The sequence below is a fragment of the Hyperolius riggenbachi genome, chromosome 4, assembly GCF_040937935.1.
Source record: "Hyperolius riggenbachi isolate aHypRig1 chromosome 4, aHypRig1.pri, whole genome shotgun sequence".
Lineage (NCBI taxonomy): Eukaryota > Metazoa > Chordata > Amphibia > Anura > Hyperoliidae > Hyperolius > Hyperolius riggenbachi.
In genome coordinates, this window is record NC_090649.1 from 69,162,124 (window position 1) to 69,187,089 (window position 24,966).

The 24,966-nt window shown below is 46.3% G+C and overlaps 1 protein-coding gene across 2 annotated transcripts in view; it reads right to left on the reverse strand.

Moving 5' to 3' along the window:
• CYP39A1 (cytochrome P450 family 39 subfamily A member 1) overlaps positions 1–24,966 on the reverse strand; it is a 119,117-nt gene that overhangs the window by 22,985 nt on the left and 71,166 nt on the right. For both annotated transcript variants that reach the window (XM_068279053.1, XM_068279052.1), the window contains exon 11: positions 8,747–8,834. In XM_068279053.1, coding sequence (XP_068135154.1) covers positions 8,747–8,834 — 88 coding nt within the window. The remainder of the gene's footprint in view (positions 1–8,746; positions 8,835–24,966) is intronic.

The following is a 24,966-nucleotide window of genomic DNA, read 5'->3' on the forward strand; positions in this document are numbered from 1 at the left end:
CTCCTGCATTTGGCGCTCTGTCCGCGCTTCTGCAGATTGGCGCTCCTCACGCATGTACTGCAGGTACTTGTCCAGGTCAGTGTCCATCAGCTTTTGTAATGCCTGCTGCATTAGCGGATCAGTACAAACGGACAGTCCAGTACTGGCCGGTTCCAGGCGAGTACTTTCAGAAACTCTGGGATTGGGGTCCATACTGACAGTCTCTGGCGTAACTGTTGCAACAGGGCCCGCAGGATGCTCAACCTCTGTACGCCTAGGATCTTCAGCCTCTGGTTCCCCTTGACTTGAGTCAGATGGGGCAGCGTCTACCTCAGCAGACACATCCAGCTCCCGCGGTTGCTGGGTATCCCATTGAAACAAGTCATTTACCATGTCCTGTTTGTTCCTGCGGAGGGTGTCAATGCCCCGCAGCTGACAAAGATTTTCCAGGTCGGATACGGCCATGAGCTTGTAGTTCCCGGACATTTCCATGCCAAATAAAATAAAACTTTTGGGGAGGGGTACTGGCTACACAGTCTCTCTGTATATATAAAAAATATATTGCCTTCCAGCTACACCAACGAATTAGTTTGTTTCTCGATAGCGCTAGCGCTATCGCAGATACTTTCAGCACAACACAGGTCCCAACCGCTGCCTAACACTGTCACAGGAGCCCTAGTGGCTGACCGCACTTAGCCTTCTAAACGGTGCCAGCGCACAGATCGTGCGAACTCTGGTCGCAGTCAATGCGCAGGAACCGTTAAGAATTAGCCGCAGACAACTCAGACGGGAGCCTGTGAGACACGGGTGATTACAACTTCACCCACTGGTTCAGAGTAAACTGCCACCACCGCGGTTACCATGGGACCGTGGAGCCCACTAACTGACTAGTCCTGCGAATAAAACGGTTAAACACACGATATTCTGTCTAGCCAACAACAAACAAACAGTAGCGTATCTTCAGAGACCCGGGATCAGTTCTGTGTGTGCTGATAAGCAGGGTAGCGGACAGTGAATGACTTGGAGAAAGTCGTTTATTCACGCAATATAAATAATTAATATATACAGACAATTATTAAAATCACAATTATTAAGACAGTAATAGCCAGTATGAAATAAAGAGGGAGAAAATACTTATGGTTTGTGGAAATATGTCCTTCTGTGGGAAAATCATCAAGTTCAAGCAAAACGGTTTCAAGTTCTTAGAGTTCTTTGTTTCAGAGTAAAGTTCAGCAAGATTTAGAATCCAAACAAAATGGAGGCTGTCCTTTGTTTCAGCTCTGGCAAGGTGGCCACCACTTGTTCCTCACAGTGGCCGTGCGTCATGAAGATGGTAAAGGGAGGAATTGATGCCCTCCTGCTGGCCAGGTGCTTTTGATGAAGCTGGTTTGGGGGTGTGGCAATGCCGGCCCCTCTGAGTCACCCACCAATGACAGTTCATTCCCTCTGAGAGATTTTAGGGCTAAACTTATGAAATGCTGTAACTCCTGAACCATACACGTTATATTTAGGGGGGTAACAGCTTCAGACTTGTTGGAAAATACAGATTAATATGACATCAGACACGGCTAAGCCAGCGGGTCAGCCTCCTGAGAAGATTCATATCTCGATAACCGGACGGTCTATCCCAAGGAATTTAATATCAGCACGATGGCCAGATTTTACCGGACAAGACGATATGAATTTTATAGCTGTGCGACATACGGTTTTCGTATGCCGACAGGAAATCATATCACCCATGCTTTCCGTATGGCCCATGCTCGGTGCCGGATCGGCTGGCTTTCTATGGCCCCCCTGTGGAGCCAGTTTCCTGGTCCTTTTCATGGGGACATCTGCTGTAGGGGGAATGAGCTGGGCCCTGCAGGGAGTCCAGCCACGTGCGACATTCCGGAGGGGTGAGGGGACTGCTCTGGCTCACAGGGGAACATATCTCTGGATTTAAAATAACACAAAATGTCATTTTCGGATCGCTTGCACGACTGCTCTGATCCGACAGGGAGCGATCAGGAAGTTTGCTTTTAAACTTGTGCTGTGTAGGGGACCCTCCCCCTACACGTATCCACCCAATCACAATTGGGAGGGTGCCCTCGCATGGGCATCCTACTAGGTTGTAACTTCCAGTTTGCTATAAGCAGGTATACAGCACCGGGTTGTACCAATTCCTCCTTTCTGTCACTGCACATTTGAAGCTCTTGCTGACCACATTGCTGGCATTGCGGGCCGCATTTGGCCTGCGGGCCTTGAGTTTGGCACCTGTGAGTTATTTCCAGAAAGTCTCAACTCTGCCTCGTTTTGTCTGTCACCAGATGGACATCTCTATATAGCTAGGTAGTATTGTATGACACACGCACACACACGCACACACACCACACACACACACACACACACGACATTATATGACACACACACACACACACACACACACACACACACACACACACACACACACACACACACACACACACACACACACTAAACATGCATACACACACACACACACACACACACACACACACACACTACACATGCATACACACACACACTACACATGCATACACACACACACACACACACACACACGACATTATATGACACACACACACACACACACACACACACACACACACACACACACACACACACACACACACACACACACACACACACACACACACACACACTACACATGCATACACACACACACACACACACACACAAACAGTGCGCACACACACACACACGACATTATATGACACACACACTCACCATTATACATCACATTACACAAAGACACACACACACCAATACACAACGCAGACTAATACAATACACACACATTATATGACTCACATACATCACATCACATACCAATACAAACACACACACCATTACACGATACAGACTAATACAAACACATAAACACACATTATGTGAAACACACACACACATAATTATACATCACATTACACGAGACACCAGAGGCAATTAATCTGATCTGAGTCATGGGGGCTCTGCACAGCGGCAGGCATGGCGCCCCATGGTGCTGTGGCGCCCATGGCACAAGCCATGTCTGCACCCCTCTACCAGAGGGGTATATGTTAATCTACCAGAGGGGTGCAGGCATGGCTTGTGCCATGGGCGCCACAGCACCATGGGGCGCCATGCCTGCCGCTGTGCAGAGCCCCCATGACTCAGATCAGATTAATTGTTATCTGGGGAACGTGGCTACTTAATTTATGTATGGAAGGCTCACTTAGCTTAGTGTTAGAAAAGAGGACAGAGAAGAAATAAGAAGAGATATTTCCCAAGAAGTAACTTCAGAAATATCCCAAGCCAAAAACACAGGAAACCATAACACATGTACATGAGAAAGGATGCTGTTTTTAAGGGGGGAAGGGGCTCTGATTGGGGGAGGGGCACACTTTCAGTGTTTGCCATAGGCTCTATATTACCCAGATACGCCCCTGCGAGACACACACACACACCAGTACATGACACCGACTAATACAATACACACACAACATCCTATGACACACTTACTGCATTATGCATCATATTACATAACACACACACACACACACTATACACACACACTACACACACACACACACACACACACACACACACTATACACACACACCACACACACACACACTACACACACACTATACACACACACACACACACACACACACACACACACACACACACACACTGCACACACACACACACACACACACACCACACACACACACACTGCACACACACACACACACACACACACCACACACACACACACTACACACACACTATACACACACACCACACACACACACACTACACACACACACACACACACACACACACACACACACACACACACACTATACACACACACCACACACACACACACTACACACACACTATACACACACACACACACACACACACACACACACACACACACACACACACACACACTATACACACACACCACACACACACACACTACACACACACTATACACACACACACACACACACACACACACACACACACACACTATACACACACACCACACACACACACACTACACACACACTATACACACACACCACACACACACACACTACACACACACACTACACACACACACACACACACACACACACACACACTATACACACACACCACACACACACACACTACACACACACTATACACACACACACACACACACACACACACACACACACACACTATACACACACACCACACACACACACACTACACACACACACACACACACACACCAGTACACGACACCGACTAATACAATACACACACAACATCCTATGACACACTTACTGCATTATGCATCATATTACATAACACACACACACACACCATAAACATACACGACACAGACCAATACAATCACACACACAATTGCACACAACATAAAAGTACACGGCACAGACCATTACAATCACACAAGCATTACCAGTCAAGGTCATCATTGTTTCGGGGCGGTGGAATGAGCCCAGCTCTCAGCACTCACTCTCCTCTTTCCATGGCTGAGTCATGGCACAACAATGATCGGCATGCCAGGCAATGGCCGGCATCACATCACACTGCCGAGCTCGGGAGCCGTGACCTGGACTTTCCATTGCCACTCTGGGCTGATTGAGTTAACGAGATGCCAGTCATCTACACAACACTTTGTACATGGGGGTGGGGGCTCAATTAACTGCGGGGAAACAAAACACTGGACACAAGGGAGGGGAAAGTCCTCTGAGGGGAACCAGCCCAAAACCTCCATAATCATCATTTATGAGCTCCTGATTTCATTATTAATATGATTTGAAAAGGCACTGCAACAACATACAGTACATTACAGTAAATTATTCAGCATACCCACTTTTATGTTAATCTTCCTAGCGTCAGCCTCAGAAACATCTCCTATAGCTAATTATTGTTGTATATTGAATGTAGCCCCGCCCTCCCAGTGATGTCTAGGCTAGGCTGATTAGCTATGCGGAAATCTACCCCAGCCCAGACCCCTCCCCCCTGAGCATCATGGGAGACCAGGCATTATTATTTTCACTGGCTTTGGAATTCTCAGAAGCAAACATTCCGCAGAACTGTACCGGACAGGACTAAAGATGCTACCACCTGTGATAAATTTCAGAATGTAAATCAGGGAGAGGAAAGATTTTACGACGGGCAAACACTGACTAAATCTATAAATGAATATTGTAAAAAAATAATTTTTACTACAGCTCCTCTTCAACTACTAGCCGACCGCGTCACGCTGATGGGCTCGGCCGCAGCGGCAGCCCCAAGACCACGTAACGCTGATTGGCGTAAAGTCCTGGGGCTGTGTTTTGCAGGAGATCACGCACAGGCTGTGCGCACATCTCCTGCTTGGTGGGCAGAGCGAAGCTCCGCCTTCAGTCTCTGAGCAGCGATTGCCGCTCGGGAGACTGTTAGACGGCGAAACTGCCGTCTAATTACCGGTACAGCGCTGCGATCTGCAGCAGCGCTGTACTGGGGACAGCCGTGTGACACGCTGTCCCCTCCAGGGGATCAGAGGTGATCGGCTGTCATAGGCTGAAGCCTATGACAGCTGATCACAGTGATTGGCTGGCGGGTGGAGCGAGGGCGGGCCTAGGAAAAAAGAAATAGTAAAATCTATTATAAAATAAATAACAAAAATATTTATATAAAAAAATAAACACACAGGGAAACAAGGGGGGATCACTTGTGTGCTGTGTTGTGCGGCCCTGCAGCTTGGCCTTAAAGCTGCAGTGGCCTATTTTACAAAAAAAGGCCTGGTCTTTAGGGTGGTTTAACACTGTGGTCCTCAAGTGGTTAATATCCAATAGCATTACCTGAACACTGAAGTCTACCAAAAATAAGGGTAGCACTTGGTACAATGCCCATAGCACTGTAGATTCCCTGCTGGAATCCATTGAAATCCATCATTGTGCTGTGTGTTATGCTGGATACACACCATGCGTTTCCGCGTTCGATGCGGCCGTCGATACGCGTCGATACGATTATTTCCGACATGTCCGATTCAAGCTTCAATGGATCGTTAGGTCGATTTGCCATACTTTACATAGCAATCGACCTAAAAATCATCAAAATTCGTTCGGAAATAATCGAATCGACGCGTATCGACGGACGCATTCGACGCGGAAACTCATGGTGTGTATCCATCATAACAGGAATAAACTCCTCTCTGAATCTATTTCCAACAGAGAAGAATCTATTGCACTCTCCACAGGCCTTAATTCACTGAGCTTTATCAAACACTTTATCGAACGTTTGATAATTTACCTCATGAGTAAAATCTAATTTTGAATTCACTAAAGTGTTATATATTTATCAAATGTTTTATCGATCAAATGTTCAATAAATCTATAACACCTTAGTGAATTCAAAATTAGATTTTACTCATGAGGTAAATTCTCAAACGTTCGATAAAGTGTTTGATAAAGCAATGGCCACCTTTACTCACACTGAAGATAGATTAGATTAAAAACAACAAAAATAATAATAATATTCTATGGTTGATTGGAATTGAAAATTCTGTTGATCCGAAAGTTGGATTTTGCGATTGTATCTCAAGAGAGAAAATGCCCTAATCAACTTGTTTATGGGAAAAATCGAAAATTACCTTCCGATTACTTTCCATCGTAAAAAGTGCGTGGAAACATCACATACGATGAAAAAATTGTGCCGTTTATGGGCACCTTAATGAGACTCTGTATTGAAAAAAAATGCCCCTAGGGGTACTCACCTTGGGAGGGAGAAGCCTCTGGATTCTATCAAGGCTTCCCCCATCCTCCTCCGGCAGTCTCGCTGCAGCCCACGGAATGCACAGCCAACAATTTGTAAGGCTGTGCAATACTTACCTTTCCCTGTTCTAGCGGGGGAGCTGCTCAGGTTCTTGGTTCAGAAATAGGCAAAAATAGCTGATCCCAGTCAGGTCCTCTCTGCTGCGCAGGAGACTTGCGCCTGCACACTGCGCAGTAGAGTGGACCAAACTGGGATGGGCTATTTCCGCCTATTTTTGAGCTGAGTGCCGCTACCGCGCCTGCGCTGGAATCAGGGAGGTAAATATTTACATCCCCGCCGTTGAGTCAGCTCTATTGCTGCCGCCGTGGGACGGAGGAAGATGGGGGTAGCCTCGATAGGATCCAGAGGCTTCCTCCTCCTGAGGTAAGTACTAGGGATGCTCAAATCCGAATTCGGGTGAAACCCGGATAGTTGCTATCCGGATTTCACCCAGATACCTGTGCAGGGTGGGCAGGGGGGTCAAGCTTACCTGTCTGACGTCTTCTTCGGTCCATCCCTCGGCACCCTCCACGATGCGGTCCACGCGCATCACAGGACTACAAACACTTCCTCCTTCAACCCGGAAGGAGGAAGTGTTTTTACTCATGTGACCGCCGCGTGGAACACATCGTGGGAGGCGCTGAGGGACGGACTGAAGAAAACGTCAGACAGGTAAGCTTGACCCCCCCCCCCCCCCCTGCACAGGTTTACTGGGTGAAATCCGGATAGCAACTATCCGGGTTTCACCCAAATTTGGATTTGAGCATCACTGGTAAGTACCCCCCAGGGGCATTTTTTGCAACACAGATCCTCTTTAACACCTAACTAGTTACCCCTAACTTGACCTGAATTAATTAGCTTTCCTTCAGAAAGAGTTACATTTTTTAATGTCACACAACAGGATCATACGATTGATGGGGACATGTACTGCACGGTGTTTACAGATAGTGAGATTTCATTGGTCCGAAGAGATTGTTATGCTTTTTGTGAATTCTTGCGGTAAAACAACAATTTTTGCGGTTTTCACAAATTTTTGCAGCAGAAAGAAAAAATTGTTTCCCATGACCATATTTTCACGAAATCGAAAATAAAATTTCCAATGCGAAAAGGACTTTGGCGAAAATCCTCAAGCAACACTGATTGCGACCTCTTCGAGAATAGCAAGTTGCGCTTCCCCATTAATGGCTGGTTAAGGGCTCTGCCTCTGACACAGGAGACCAGAAAATCTCAGCTCTCTCTATACAGTAAGCCAGCACCTATTCAGTAAGGAAACCTTGGGCAAGACACCCTAACACTGCTACTGCCTACTGAGCCCGCCCCAGTGGCTGAAGCTCTGGCGCATTGAGCCTGCAGGGAGAAAAGCGAGATATAAATGTTATTTGTCTTGTCTTGTCTGCTTGTCTTAACCACTTAAGTACCAGTGGTCTCTGCTTCCTTAACGACCAGAGACCGCTGGTACAGAAAAGGTGGAATCCCAATGAATCGCCGCACATACCCGCCGCATGTCAGGAACCTGGGCCACCTACTCTGCCGTCTCTATGATGGCTGACTTCCTGTGAGCCGTCCAGGAGCTGCTTTCACTGGCTCCTGACCCTGTCTTTCAATGTGAGCCAATGGGAGCTGCTTACGTTGAAAGACAGGGCCAGGAGCCAATGAAATCAGCTCCTGACCCGATCATAGGGCTCTGCCGCCATAGAGACAGGAAGAGCAAGTGAGCTGCGACGGGAAACGGTGGGGATTCAGTGGCGAGATCGGAGGGAATGACGAAAACGGCGGATGCGCGCAGCGGCGGTGAATTCAATTCTACGCCCTGGCTGCAAAATAGTAGCCATCAAAACAGGGCGTAGATTTCAATGAGCAAGGTCCGAAAGTAGTTACCGTAATGTCATTATAACCATAGACAGCAGGAACACATACATACCTGTTTGGGAACTGGATCCAGTAGCTGAAATTCATATTTGTACAGTATTAAAACTACCAGCATGTGAATTTCCATCAACGCAAACCATCTGCAAAAAAGGCAAAGATAAAAATAAACTAGGATACGCAATAATTGCTTTGTTATACTGCTAATAATGCTATTGGACAATGCAGGGGCGTAACAATAGACCCTGCAAGGGATGCAGCTGCAGGGGGCGCAGAAGCCACAGGGGGCCCCATGGGAGAAGAAGTTCCTTTTCCCTGTCCTAAGAGATTGACAACTAAGGGCACGTAGAGAAAAACTTTCTGCTTTCTGCACAATTGTTCTAATGACTGCATATGCTCAGTCACTAATAAGGAATCATACAAAGTTCTTCAGACAAAGATTTGTAGACAGTCCCTATTCAGTGTGCAGCAGGGTCTTGTGTACAGCACCCAGGGCCCAACCTCTCTACTCCTCCCCAAGTGCTGTGTACTGTAGTGATGCTGGAAGAGTCAGCAGAGACAGTTCCATCAGAGATGGACAGAGTGAGTGTAATAAGCTGAGGCTGGGAGCACATTTATGTGTTGGTTTTTCTGTATGCGTTTTCTGCACACCATGCGTGTATGTATGTGTGAAAACATGCAAGTTTTATTACGAATGTAATTGATAGAGAAAATGCTTCATTGCTGTCAGTTTTTATCTGCATTGGGAAAACACATTGAAGTGTGCACCAGCCAATTGATTAACATTGGTTCTCAGTTTTCCTTTGCAGAAAGTAAGAGAAGAGGAGGAAGGGGCCCCATCCAAAGTTTTGCAGGGGGGCCCAGTGATTTCTAGTTACGTCCTTTGGACAATGGCCAATTTTATACACCTAAAATAACCACATTATCATTATTTTACAGGGCTGTCACATTTTCTGTAGTGCTTTCGTTTGGATGATCAATGGGATGCAAATAATTTCCCCTTGCATTCAAATTTCATGTAAATTATATGCTGAAGTGTAATGCAGGACAGGGACCACTGAGTAATACAAATAATAATAATAATAATAGTTCACTACACGATACATACACTACATGATACATACATAGACACATGACTATGGTAGGGATCAGATTGTGAGCCCCTCCGAGGGACAGTTAGTGACAAGACTATATACTCTGTACAGCACTGTGTAATATATCGGCGCTATATAAATACTTAAATAAATAAATAAAAAATAAATGAATAAGCAGTGATACAGCAATGGGCCGCCCCTTCCAGCCAGCTTACAGTGGACCTGAACTCTTGCACAGGGCAGAAGGAAAACAGAGAAATGCCCCTGTATGTATTTAGAGAGTTTAGCCTGTTTATTTCCCCCTCATTTGTGTCTAATCACAAGTTGTAATTTGATCTCTCCCCTGGGTCACCTGACTGCCACGGCAGATAAGCTCATTTGAAAGTACAGGATGTTAACAATATGTCTGCTTCCACGAAAGCAGGAAGTAGACACACTGCAGATGTATTGCAGGATTTGTATCAGCTGTAACAAAGAAGTGTTTTTTTGTTTAGAGCAGAGAGGAAGTTCTGGATTCAGGTCCGCTTTAGAAAAGAGCAACACTGGAAATGGCGGGCTGTCTGTATTTTGTACTAACTCTGTATTTTGTATATTGGTGGTGTATGCCGTTGCCTGTATTATGAAGTACCCAATGTTTGTTTCTTACTTTGTACAGCGCCACAGAATAAGTTGATGCTTTATAAATCAATAATAATAACAATACTAATAAAAGTGCCCATTAACGGTACAATCTCCCGAAAGATCGAGCGTTTAATCGGACCGGGTGCCATTAATGATGAGGATTGACATTGTAAAATTGTTCTACTGATTGTTCCATCAATCCGAATTTCGGAACAATTCTTTTAAGGTTTCCATTAACAGTACAAACTTCTAAGCAATTGACAGATGACTGATCGAATATCGTTTATGGTGCCGATCAACAAGGAATGATCGTTCTGAATTTTAGATCGATTCTATTAGTCTGATAAGATTGCTTATCCTTGCTTATCATTTTTCCCTATACTGGTGGTCCTGATCGATTTTTTCCAATCAATCGCAATAATTGTATTGGACGGTTGATCATTCAGGAAATTGGATCACTAATGGGCACCTTAACCCTTTCGGGAACGGCCGCCTAACCCCCCTTAGGGACTAGGCATTTTTGCTGAAGGGGGGGGGGGGGCGCGTTTGGGGGGGTTAGCGCAGCCGGATCCCTGCAGGGTCTTGCTGGGCAGTGTCCTCCCATGGTGGCCAGGTGTCCCGCCTTCATGCAGACCCCTTCACCCACCTTCCAGGCTCCAGCGATGAGCCGCAGCGGACCCCTCTGCTCCGGCCACGCTCCTACTGCCGCTCAGTTCCGGGTCGTGGCTTGATGCTGTCATCAAGCTGGCACCTGGCGCTGACGTCAGAAGGAGCAGAGATGCCGGCAAGAATGGTGGGGAGTGGCAATCGTTGCGGGAACGGCAGGGAGGTGAGTGGATCCTCTTCTTTCCCCCGCTGGCGATCGTAGTGATCACGTGATCAGCAGCCATGCGCGACAGCTCAATCTTCCCTCTCCGGTACACACGATCGCGTCAGGACGGTTTGTTAGCGCGGACGTTGAATCAACGTCTAGTCAGGGCGGCAGCACCACCTGCTGGACGTAGATTCAACCTACGTCGGTTCCCAAAAGGTTAAAAGTCGGTAGTCCGAATGAGGATATCTAATGTCTTGATTAAATCCTTACTTTTCAAGACCACTGAGGATTTCTTTATCAAGGTTACAATCTGAAGAAATGTCAATAGAGATGTCCTGCATTCAGGGCCGGATTTACCATAAGGCACTGTAGGCACGTGCCTACAGGCGCCTGATGATGGAAAGGCGTCTCACTCCGCTCCCCAAGTGCTTCCCTTCCTCTTTCCCTATGCAGAGTCCCGAGCACAGCGTAAATGAGAAGTTACTCGCCCGGCTCTCGGCATTCCACTGATGAGATCCATCATTCAACTGGGGGCACCTCTAGCTAGTTAACCTCTTGAGGACTGCAGTGCTAAACCCCCCTAGTGATCAGGCCATTTTTAGTAAAATTGGCCACTGCAGCTTTAAGGCTAGGCTGCAGGGCCGCACAACACAGAACACAAGTGATCCCCCCCCCTTTTCTCCCCACCAACAGAGCTCTCTGTTGGTGGGGTCTAATCGCTCCCCCATGTTTATTTCTTTTTATAAATATTATTGTTGCTGTTTTTATTAAAAAAAAACTGTTTCTTTAATTATCTACCCTCCCTCCCCACAGCCAGCCAATTATGGCGATCGGCTGTCATAGGCTTCTGCCTATGAGAGCTGATCGCTCTCTTGTCACACGGCTGTCCCCAGTGCAGCGCTGCTGCTGATCGCAGCGCTGCACCATGTAAATAGACAGCGATCACGCCATCTAACAGTCTCCCGAGCGGTAATAGCCGCTCGGAGACAGAAGGCGGGGCGGATCCCTGCCCCCCAAGCAGGAGATGCGTGCGCAGCGTGCGCGCGATCTCCTGCAAAACAGAGCCCCAGGACTTTATGCCAATCGGCGTTAGGCGGTCCTGGGGCTGCCGCCGCGGCCACGCCCATCAGCGTGACGCGGTCGGCAAGAGGTTAATACTGAGTTTACCTCTGGCTTCATAATACTAAGGGGCACTTGTGGCTACCTACACAAGGCAAGGCAAGGGAAGTAAGGGAGAAGTGACAGCTGGCACAACCAGCACACTTGGAGTGTGGTTTGGAAGTCCATGGAGGGCAAAGTTTAGGGTGCCAGGACATCTGTGCCTATAGGCTCCTGTGATGTAAATCCAGGCCAGCCTGCATTGTATAGAGCCTTCCCTCTCCTCTCCCGGGTTCCCTCGTTGCAGCGACAGCTCCTCCATTTGAATGTCTCACCGCGGGGGACTTAGGAAATCTTCGGGAGCTGAGTCTTCCTGAAGACAGGCGGCTTCATACTGCGCAGGCAGACACACGTGTGCAATATGGAGCAGCCCATCTAAGGGAGCACTTGGGCTCCCGAAGACTTCAGAAGCCTCTTTCGCCCAAGAGAGAGAACAGTATTTAACCAGCCGGGCGGTATGGACGAGCTCAGCTCGTCCATCACCGCCGGAGGCTGCCGCTCAGGCCCTGCTGGGCCGATTTTCATCAAATAGAAAGCAGCACACGCAGCCGGCACTTTGCCAGCCGCGTGTGCTGCCTGATCGCCGCCGCAGCGCGGCGATCAGCCGCATGTAGCGGCGAAAGAGGGTCCCCCCAGCCGCCTGAGCCCAGCGTAGCCAGCGCTAAGGGCTGGATCAGAGGCGGCTGACGTCAGGACGTCGGCTGACGTCCATGACGTCACTCTGCTCGTCGCCATGGCGACGAAGTAAGCAAAACACGGAAGGCCGCTCATTGCGGCCTTCCGTGTTACTTCTGGCCGCCGGAGGCGATCAGAAGAACGCCTCCGGAGCGCCCTCTAGTGGGCTTTCATGCAGCCAACTTTCAGTTGGCTGCATGAAATAGTTTTTTTTTTATTTAAAAAAACCCCTCCCGCAGCCGCCCTAGCGATCTTAATAGAACGCCAGGGTGGTTAACCAAATTGGTCAAATACTGCTACCAGGGAGCCAGCGCTCCTCAGTAGATCTGGCCTATTTTTTTATAATGATTCCTATTCACTTTAAAGGGAACCTTAACTGTACTAAAAAAAAAAAAAAGAGTTTAACTTACCTGGGGCTTCTACCAGCCCCCTGCAGCCACACTGTATCGGAGCTGTCACTAAGTGTCCCTCCAGTCCTCCCCCGCAGTGACCCTCTTTCAGCCAGCCGACTGGCGAGTTGGAGGACCACTGTGCATGTGCGGCTGGGACTTTACGTGTCCTTGATCACACTCTCGTCATCAGGAGCATTCTGCACATGTGCAGTACAGATTTTTCTGTACAGCACCTGCACAGAGGGCTCCTGTCCACAGGAGTGCGATTAGGAGGCGACGGCGTGCTGACCAGGGCCGCGAATCAGAACGCTGTGGGAGACCGGAGGATTGTTTTTTTCCTGGCGTGGGCCGGTTGAAGACCCAGGTAAGTTAAGAGCTTTGTTTAATACAGTTAAGGTTTACTTTAACAATGCACAAATGGTTTATGTGCAATGCATAACGCTTTGAAGCGTTGCACTCTGCAAATATTCCGGCCTAGTGCAATGTTGCTGGCTCTTGCATGCAGTGTCTGTCACAGTATCCACTGCCTGTACATAGAGACAGAGCTATTCCCAGGAGACACACTGACCCCTAGACTTACAGGGCCAGGTCCAAGCTAACAGCAGAAATAGACTGTGTGAAAAATGGCGTGTATTTTCAACTAAGATTTAACCCATTTACTGACGCTTATGTACAGAACACAATCTCTCCTCTAGTCTCCTCACTTTACCAATCCATTTTTCCTTTCTGCGTCTCTTCTATTCTGTATGTGCCTCTCTCTCTCCATTTCTCTGTGCCCCTCTCTCTCCATTTCTCTGTGCCCCTCTCTCTTCATTCCTCTGTGTCCCTCTCTCTTCATTCCTCTGTGCCCCTCTCTCTTCATTCCTCTGTGTCCCTCTCTCTTCATTCCTCTGTGCCCCTCTCTCTTCATTCCTCTGTGCCCCTCTCTCTTCATTCCTCTGTGCCCCTCGCTCTTCATTCTTCTGTGCTCTTCTCTTCATTCCTCTGTGCCGCTCTCTCTTCATTCCTCTGTGCCGCTCTCTCTTCATTCCTCTGTGCCCCTCTCTCTTCGTTCTTCTGTGCTCCTCTCTCTCCATTTCTCTGTGCACCTCTCTCTTCATTCTTCTGTGCCCCTCTCTCCACATTCCTCTGTGTCCCTCTCTCTTCATTCCTCTGTGCCCCTCTCTCTTCATTCCTCTGTGCCCCTCTCTCTTCATTTCTCTGTGCCCCTCTCTCTCCATTTCTCTGTGCCCCTCGCTCTTCATTCCTCTGTGCCTCTCGCTCTTCATTCCTCTGTGCTCTTCTCTTCATTCCTCTGTGCCGCTCTCTCTTCATTCCTCTGTGCCCCTCTCTCTCCATTTCTCTGTGCCCCTCTCTCTTCGTTCTTCTGTGCCCCTCTCTCTTCGTTCTTCTGTGCTCCTCTCTCTCCATTTCTCTGTGCCCCTCTCTCTTCATTCTTCTGTGCCCCTCTCTCCTCATTCCTCTGTGCCCCTCTCTCTTCATTCCTCTGTGCCCCTCTCTCTTCATTCTTCTGTGCCCCTCTCTCTCTATTTCTCTGTGCCCCTCTTTCTTCATTCCTCTTTGCCCCTCGCTCTTCATTCCTCTGTGCTCTTCTCTTCATTCCTCTGTGCCGCTCTCTCTTCATTCCTCTGTGCCCCTCTCTCTGCATTCCTCTGTGCCCCTCTCTTTGCATTCCTCTGTGCCCCTCTCTCTTCATTATTTTGTGCTCCTCTCTCTTCATTCCTCTGTGCCCCTCTCTTCATTCCTCTGTGCCCCTCTCTCTGTATTCCTCTGTGCCTCTCTCTCTGCATTCCCCTGTGCTTCTCTCCCCATTCATCTGTGCCACTCTCTCTTCATTCCTCTGTGCCCCTCTCTCTTCATTCCTCTGTGCCCCTCTCTCTTCATTCCTCTGTGCCTCTCTCTCTCAATTTCTCTGTGCCCCTCTCTCTTCATTCTTCTGTGCGCCTCTCTCTTCATTCCTCTGTGCCTCTCTCTTTATTCCTCTGTGCCCCTCTTTCGGCATTCCTCTGTGCCCCTCTCTCTCTTCATTCCTCTGTGCCCCTCTCTCTGCATTCCTCTGTGCCTCTCTCTCTCTCTGCATTCCTCTGTGCCTCTCTCTCTCCATTACTCTGTGCCCTCTCTCTCCATTACTCTGTACCCCTCTCTTTTCATTTCTCTGTACCCCTCTATCTTTATTCCTCTGTGCCCCTATCTCTCCATTCCTCTTTGCCCCTCTCTCTGCATTCCTCTGTGCCCCTCTCTCTGCATTCCTCTGTGCCCCTCTCTCTGCATTCCTCTGTGCCCCTCTCTCTGCATTCCTCTGTACCACTCTCTCTGTATTCCTCTGTGCCCCTCTCTTTTTATTCCTCTGTGCCCCTCTATTCATTCCTCTGTGCCCTTCTCTCTGCATTCCTATGTCCCCCTCTCTCTTCATTCCTCTGTGCCCCTCTCTCTTCATTCCTCTGTGTCCCTCTCTCTTCCCCACTGTGCCCACTGCTTCCCTCTCAATTGCCTTGCCCGCCCCTAGAAACTGGGCTGACTATCCCTCCCCCCCCCCCCCACCACCACCACCACCACCACCACTTCACTATGTCTTCCCTCCAAAATAATGGCCAGCCTTTCTCATTTGTTGACGCTTTGTATTTACATGGCAAGGCACTCTGGGGAACTACACACAAGAGGATGCCTTGTTCCTGGACACAGACATGGTGTACCCACGGCTCTGCCAACTCCAGAATGTCCATTGTGGTCTTTTTCTAGTAATTAAAAGTGGAAACAAGCCATTTAATTAGCAGCCCAGATGGTTAAATGCTGTGGATGCTAAAACGGATATAAGATTAGAATATCTGACATCTGGTTTGGCAACAAAAAAAAAAAAGATATACTCAGTTCAGAGTATAGGAGGCAATGCTTAGCAAGCACACTGCAACAAGGAGAATGAAACGGAAATAAGAGTTCTACAACAATAAAAAAAAGTGCCCCGGCTGATATATTGTAATGTATCGGCAAAGACTTATTTGTATCAGCGGATACGAAGCTGTCCCTGACTACTAATTAGCAGATCTGCTCTACAGCATCCTAGAACACTAAAGGCTATACATTAACCGATTTTGCGTAGGGACGATCGTAATTAGCTAATTATGTGAAATTTCACATCAATTTTCCGCGTTATGCCCATACGTAATTACGATGTGTACATTCAATTTTGCATAATTTCCTGCCAACTTTACTGGTTAAAAGCAAAGCTCCAATGCATGCTACTGTCACCAAAATTTCTATTTATGTTAAAGAGAATCATGGGTATTATTATTTATATAGTGCCTAGTATTTATATAGCGCTGACATCTTACACAGCGCTGCACAGAGTATATATATATATATATATATATTTCTTTTGTCTTGTCACTTAAAGTGGATCCGAGATAAACTTTTACTCATTGCATAATTGTGTTCCTTTCATATAGTTTATAGGGCATTCCTCAAGCCAAATACTTTTTTTGTTATGTTTTAATACTCTAATGCCCTATAAACTAAACAAGCCTCGCCCACAGCTTCTCCAGAGAGCCTTGGCACTGTAGCAAGGGCTTATGGGAGCTCAGTCTGGGCAGTATGAGGAGGAGGATACTAGCCAGAGATTTCAGAGCCAGAGGGGAGGAGAGAGGAGGAGAAGGGACTGAATTTACACACAGGCAAACTGATAGTATCTCCAGCACTCAGCCTCTGACAATGTGACAAACAGAACATGGAGAGTGAGAGTCCTAACCACTACACCACCGAACTACTCCCGCTAGTCAGAACATTTTTCTTTGCAAGAGGACCTTGTACTTTTTGAGAAAATCAAAGGACAAGCATTTTTTAAACTCAGAAAATGACAGTTTAAAAAAAAACATTTTCCCTTTGCATTTTTAAAAGTGATTTTCTCAAAGTACAAGGTTTATTTTACAAACTTCTTTTTGTGATTTGTACCCTAACATGTGTTGCAATTTTGGTGACAATAGCATGTATGGGGGCTGTGCTATTAACGGCGAAATTTGTCTCTAAATTGCGCAAAATTCATGTTTCTGATTACGACAAATGAAATCACTTACGATTTTTCTCGAACTTTCCCATTACGATTTCGCATTGTAATTGCAAATTTTGGTGCAAAATTACGACGATGCGAAATTTCTGCTCATAACTAATTTTGCGGCCTGATTAAAGTGAACCTCCAGACTAAAAATCTACTCAGCAGCACTGACAAGGCTTGGTGTTTCTTTAACAGTTTCACAGCATTAGAACTTTGTTTTTCTTATAGAAGTCTCATTTTTAGCTGCATGTTTAGCTAAGCTCAGCCCCATCAAAGAAAACTGCCCAGGCTTTTTTCCCCTGATGCTGTGCAAAGCATGATGGGATTTCCTATGTTGTTGTTCACGTTGCCTAGCAACTGGGAGGGGTGATAAGGACACAGGACAGTTGGAACTGTGTCTCATGCTCCCTGTCACCTCCTTTCAACCAAAAAGATGGCTGCCCCCATGAAATCAAACATTTGCCTGTTCTTTTAAAATAGGGTGGGTAAGAGATTATATTACCTATCTATTTTAATTAACATAACTAATGGAACTTAATGACAGTATGTTTGTTTAGGCTGAAGTTTCTCTTTAACCATCCGATTCAAGAAAATGATCAGTGCTGCAATATTTCTTTCCGATCGATGTTTTGATCGATTTCGGACCAAAATTAGTCAAATGCATTGATTGGACATGCTGGAATGAGTTTGGTAGAAGTTGTTCGATCGGGTGCGCAGCAGTTATGTCATTCAATATCACGATGACCGACGGAGAGCGGGCTGCTGTCCCACCAGGTGACCGTGCGGTGTAAAATCTCACCTGCCTCACTGCCGAGACTCCCGGTCTCATCTGCCGTCACTCGGTGTGGCACAGTATACGTGTATGTGACATCACACAAGTGTCACATGGTGGTAGGGATGGCCCTGATTAGGAGAACTCATGGAGAAGCATGTGATCCGCTGATAGATTTGTAAGGCTCTGATTTGCTGTGATGACTTCCTGGTTTAACACATGACCATGACCAGCAAATCAGAGCCTTGCAAATCTTTCAGCTGATCAAACTGATCACATGCTTCTCCATGAGTTCTCTTAAAGAGAACCTGTACTGAGTAAAATTATTTAAAATAAACACATGAGGTAACTTCAAATGAACATTACATAGTTACTTTGCCATCAGTTCCTCTCAGAAGATCACCATTTTCTTCTTACAGTGATCCCTTCCAGTTCTGACAACATTTTGTCAGAACTGAAATATATCAGTTGCGGTCAGTTATATATCAGTTGCTGTCAGTTACAGCTGAGAGGAGAACTGATGTGTCCATGTTTCCCTATGGCTCAAGTGGGCAATGTTACAGTTTAACTGTGTGCTGACCAGGACGTTGTGTGAGGAAATGGCTATTTTCAAAATGGAGGACGGAGAATTCCATTGATCGCAGTGGACAAACAGGACGTAGGAGAGCAAAAATAGATTGAAGAGTAGACTACACAGGAGGTAAATATGACTTGTGTATGTTTATTTTGACTTAATTTTCAGTTCAGGTTTTCTTTAAGCAGGGCCATCCCTACATAGTAAAGCTCAGGGGTGACAGCGGACTAGGCTGGGAGTTGCGGCAGTGGCATAGGTGCGATTTTACACTGCATGTGGGTCGGAGGTGACGGGACATGTACACTTGGGGCGGCCAGGCGGTGGATGCAGGGTCGCTAGGCCGATTCCTGACAGATTTCATGCTGCATCGGGTATTGGCCTGCAGTGTATGGGCAGACAACAGATCTCTCTCCGATCAGAAAAAAGTTATATCCTGTTTATTTATTTTGCCGTACGGTAGATTATTGGGACTAGGAGGCTCCCATAAATGTATGTTTTTCATTTGTGGCCAGCAGAGTTATCATTGATATAGAACAATGACAGTATCTTCTCTAACAGAGTAACCAGGCAACTCGGGTTGTCCCAAAACTACTAGGAAAGTATAGGGGACTAAAGGAGACCGAAAAGCCCTCCTACTAAAAAGCAATGCTCAGTGTGATATGCCTTCTTAACCTCTTGAGGACCACAGTGTTAAAGGGGCACTACAGCAAAAAACTTTAAAATATGTGCAAACATAGACAAATAAGAAGTACATTTTTTCCAGAGTAAAATGAGCCATAAATTACTTTTCTCCTACGTTGCTGTCACTTACGGTAAGTAGTAGAAATCTGACAGAAGTGACAGGTTTTGGACTAGTCCATCTCTTCATGGGGGGGATTCTCAGGGATATATTTATTTTCAAAAGCACTTAGTGAATGGCAGTTGCTCTGGGAGCAGGGAGGATGGCCAGCATGATTGTTTAAATCCTTTTTAGGCAATATCTTTATAAAGAATAAAAGCCTTGCTGAGAATCACATATGAAGAGATGGAGTAGTCCAAAATCTGTCACTTCTGTCAGATTTCTACTGCCTACTGTAAGTGACAGCATTATAGGAGAAAAGTAATTTATGGCTCATTTTACTCTGGAAAATGTTCTTCTTATTTGTATATGTCTGCACATATTTTACAGTTTTTTGCTGTAGTGCCCCCGTAAAGACCATGCCATTCTTTACTAAATTGGCCACTGCAGCTTTAAGGCCCTGCTGCAGAGCCACACAACACAGCACACAAGTGATTCAACCCCTCCTTCTCCCAAAGAACAGAGCTTTCTGTTGGTGGGGTCTGATCGCTCCCCCAATGTTTATTTTTTTTTATATATGTATATTTTTCTTATTTATTTTTAAATAAATGTACTTATTTTTTTTAATCCCCCTCCCTCCCTCCCCCGTCAGCCTATCAGCGCAATCGGCTGTGATAGACTTCAGCCTATCACAGCGGATCACTTTTGTGCCTCTGGAGGGTATAGCCAAGTGACACGGCTGTCCCTTGTACAGCTCTGCCTTAGATCACAGTGCTGTACCTAGGAAATAGACGGCGGTGTAGTCTCCTAGCGGCGATCGCTGCTGGGAGACTGAAGGCGGAGCTCCCCCATCCAAGCAGGGATGCGCACGCATCGGCACGTGCGATCTCCTGCAAACCACGCCCCAAGGACCTTACGCGTTAGGCGGTCCTGAGGCTGCCACCGCGTCTACGCTCATCGGCGTGACGTAGTCAGCAAGGGGTTAAGGACCACTATCGCAAAAAAAAAATAGGCAGTTAAAATCTGACAGAACCAACAGGTTTTGGACCAGTCCATCTCCTCATGGGGGATTCTCAGGGTTTTCTTTGTTTTCTACAGCCTCTTCTGAACAGCAGTTTAACTGCCAAAATAGTAAGATACCAGCCAGCCTCCCGACTCACTTGCACACTATTTTGTCAGTTAGACTTTGCAACTGCTGTTCAGGAAATGCTGTTGAAAACAAAGAAAACCCTGAGAATCCCCCATGAGGAGATGGACTGGCCCAAAACCTGTCGGTTCTGTCAGATTTTAACTGCCTATTTTTTTCGCGATAGTGGCCCTTTAAAACAGAAGGTACCGGGGGGCGTGGCCTGGCACCGATGGAGATGGCAGCTTAGATCCCAGCTCTCCTCCTGGACTCAGAAATTTGCCCCATAAAAGCTGCAATAGAGAATTAAAATAGGAGGGGGCACACTGGCAAGGACTCCTGACCTCCCAGCACCATACTCAAGCGGCCAGAGCTGATTCCCCGGCCACCCGCGGACCTCCGCGCCAAACGCACTCCATCTGCGGCCGGCAGAACTACGAGAGGCCCCGGCTTCGGCGGCGCGACTAGGCCGCAATTACGCATCCTGCTGCAAAAAGCAGCTCTGACTACAGGAGGCTGATACTGAAGCCCTGCGCAGACCACCAGAGGACCCAACAGGTATCTCAATCCTCCAGTCTCCCTTCTTTCTGGAACTATCTGAGACCCTCTTTGCTAACAAGCACCATCTCCTTCTATCCTCACAACCATCAACTACACTCACTCCTGAGCTGCCTTTACCCTTATCCTAGCCACCAACTGACTATATAAAGATCCGTGGGCTAAACATCAAAATAAAAAAAGGGACCCTGCTGACTCTTATTTCACATGACAGATTTGGATACGTGCTATTACTGAGATATTGAAAAATGGCGCAGACTCCACAATCAGACCAACCGGCCACACAGTTTCTTACAGTGGAAGTACTCGATGAAAGATTAGCAGCATTGTTTGAGAAAATTACGCTGTCACATGCTAATGAGTTATCCAAACTATCAAATGAACTGAGAGGCGAAATATCCTCAATCGGATCACGTACAAATGATATGGAGAAAAAAATGGATCAGCTTACGGAATATGTCAATACATTAGAGGAAGAGAATGCTACTTTAAAGGATGATATGACCATTCTGAAGCTACAACAAGAAGACCAGGAGAACAGGGACAGACGCCAAAACTTACGGTTTAAAGGAGTCTCAGAATCGCTTAAAGATCCAGAGATAAAACCCTTTTTGATATCACTCTTTCGTAAACTGGCCCCAGACGTAACCGAGGGAGATTGGAGACTTGATAGAGCCCACAGATCACTGGGCCCGCTACCTGAACCGGGTAAAAGACCCAGAGACATAGTGGCGAAATTCCACTTCTACGAAAGTAAAGAGATCCTAATGCGCGCCGCACGGAAACATGAATCGATAGAGCATAACGGTTTTCGTGTACAAATCTTCAATGATATTTCAGTCTCTACTCTGCTTAAAAGGAGGGCTATGCAACCAGTAACTGCGCTTCTTCGCAAACATAACATCCCATACAGTTGGGGCTATCCATTCAAACTACTAGTGAGAAAAGATGGCCGGATGCTCTCAATTAGCAACATAAATGAAGCTGACTCCTTCTTACAGAAACTGGGCATCCCACAGACGGTAACAGAGATGCGTCCGAATATTCCGGTGAAACATGCTCGGTCACCCCAAAAAGAGTGGACTGAACACCCTTCTAAAGTATCACGTGTTAGTAACCGACGATCAGCCAACATATCTACTATGGAAACATGAAAAGACTACCGACCAACCTGGAATCCTTATATGGGCTTTTGTACGGAGCCCAGGGGAGACCCTCCCTCTCCCCGACGCCAGTCACTTAACCCCTACAGGTGTAGTGGTCAGGCCACCACCATACTCTGTAGTGCTCTGGGCTCAGAGTACTATTTTGCTCTTACTTCTGTCCTGTAATTTTAATTACAGGCAAAGCTTCTATATAGTTGTTTAATAATAATATTCCTCTCTCTATTTTATTTCCTAGCAATCGTTGCTATGATGATGTTGATTTCTGTTGTTCTTGACATGCTATGTTGTTATTTTCTCTCTATTGCTAAATTTGCTTGTTGCAAATGTACTGACCCTCATTTTCTCAAACAAGATTATGTTTCTATTCGACCTGTCGCAGCCCAGCAGTTTTCTAAATACAAATTAAGATTGACATATGACGCAGATTGGATTCCACCTCACAGACATGCACAGTGAAGCTCCTTTCTTACAATGTAAAGGGGTTAAATTCCATTAAAAAGCGTAACCTAGCTCTAAAACAATTTATAGACTCAAAGGCCGAAATTATATTTATCCAGGAGACACATTTTAAGAGGGGAGGCTCCTTAAAGTTTGCCCTTAAACACTACCAGAATACATATACGGCAAGTGATGTATCGGGTAAGGCAGGGGTCGCTATCCTACTGGCCAATGGTTCAGGAATTAAAGTTATAGATCAAAAACTGGACCCGAAAGGGCGCTTTATCATACTCAAATGTCTGTTGGGTGGAATCCAGTTTGTACTGGCCAATCTTTATGTCCCGAACGTAAAACAAATCCAATTCCTCTCTAAGGTGATGACTTTTATTGAGAACATGGACTGCCCAGCCATGATTATAGGAGGTGATCTAAATTTACTACATTCCCCCTATCTAGATCGAGATTCTCTGGTTAAACCCGACCCCCCTACACCCACAATTAAATTATCTAAAGATTTTCGACAATGGATACGATCTCACCACCTCTTTGATACGGTCAGAATCTCAGATCCGACACAAAGACGTTATAGCTTTTACTCCCCGGTACATAAAACCCATACAAGGTTAGACTACTTCCTGGTTACAATTCCGATTTTGAGACTTATGCTCTCAGCCGATATACTGGATATATCATGGTCGGATCATGCCCCCATAACTCTGGAAATTAAATTGGAAACACTAAATCCCAGACCCTATCATTGGAGACTTAATGAATATCTCCTGCAAAATGAGGAAACTAAATCCCTCCTACAATCATCTTTACAGGAATACTTTTCAATCAATACAGGTTCGGTAGATAAGATATCGACCCTCTGGGAAGCCCATAAGGCCTACTTCAGAGGACAGTGTATGGCTTTAGGGGCAAAGAGAAAAAAGGATAAGCTTATGCAGATCCGGGAAGTCTCGGAGAAAATCAAAGAGGCTGAAAAAATCTATGCTCAAACTCCCTCACGTACAACATTGAAAAAGTTAGTATCCTTAAGAAACCATTTGAAAGACCTATATATGACCCGCACTGCTAAATCCCTACTATGGTCCCGACAGAGGTTCTATGCTCAAGCGAATAAACCCCATACTTTGATGGCAAGGATGCTCAGGGGTCCCAATCAGAAACACTCACCGGATAAAATCATTGATCCATTAGGGACACAACATCTAGATCCACAACGAATTGCAGACGCATTTGCCGGTTACTACACAAAACTCTACTCCTGCTTGGAGAAGGGGAAACATCCCGAGTTTAATGAAGAGTCATTCCTACAATTCCTATCAAATTCAGACCTACCAAAATTACAACCTGAGGGTATTACAGCCCTGAATGCCCCTGTAGACCGAGAGGAAATTGAGCTAGTCCTTAAATCACTACCCTTGCATAAAGCCCCAGGCCCAGACGGTCTGTCATATATATACTATAAGACTTATCAAGATATTTTAAGTCCCTATTTAACTCAACTGTTCAATGCCATTCTTGAAGGGAAAGAACATCCCCACAACCTAGGCCACTCATATATATCAGTAATCCTCAAACCAGGGAAAGATGACACCGATTGTGGCAACTACAGACCGATAGCCCTCCTAAACTCTGACTACAAAATTTTCACTAAAATCCTAGCGACCAGACTGGCAGGTTTATTACCTGACCTGATCGATAAGGATCAAGTCGGATTTATTAACTATAGACAAGCGGGAGATAACACCAGACGTACAATTTCCTTGATAGATTCTCTTAGACATACGAAAACATCGGCTTTATTACTTAGCCTAGACGCTGAAAAGGCCTTTGATAGGCTTAGCTGGCCATACATGTTTAAGCTTTTACAATATCTAGGCTTCCAAGGCCCATTTCTACAGGCATTACGTTTTTTATATTCTGCTCCCTCAGCCCAAGTACGCTTACCACATGCTACCTCGGTTAGATTTCCCATTAAGAATGGCACAAGGCAGGGATGCCCCCTTTCACCATTACTTTTCGTTCTCTGCATAGAGCCTCTGGCGTCCGCTATAC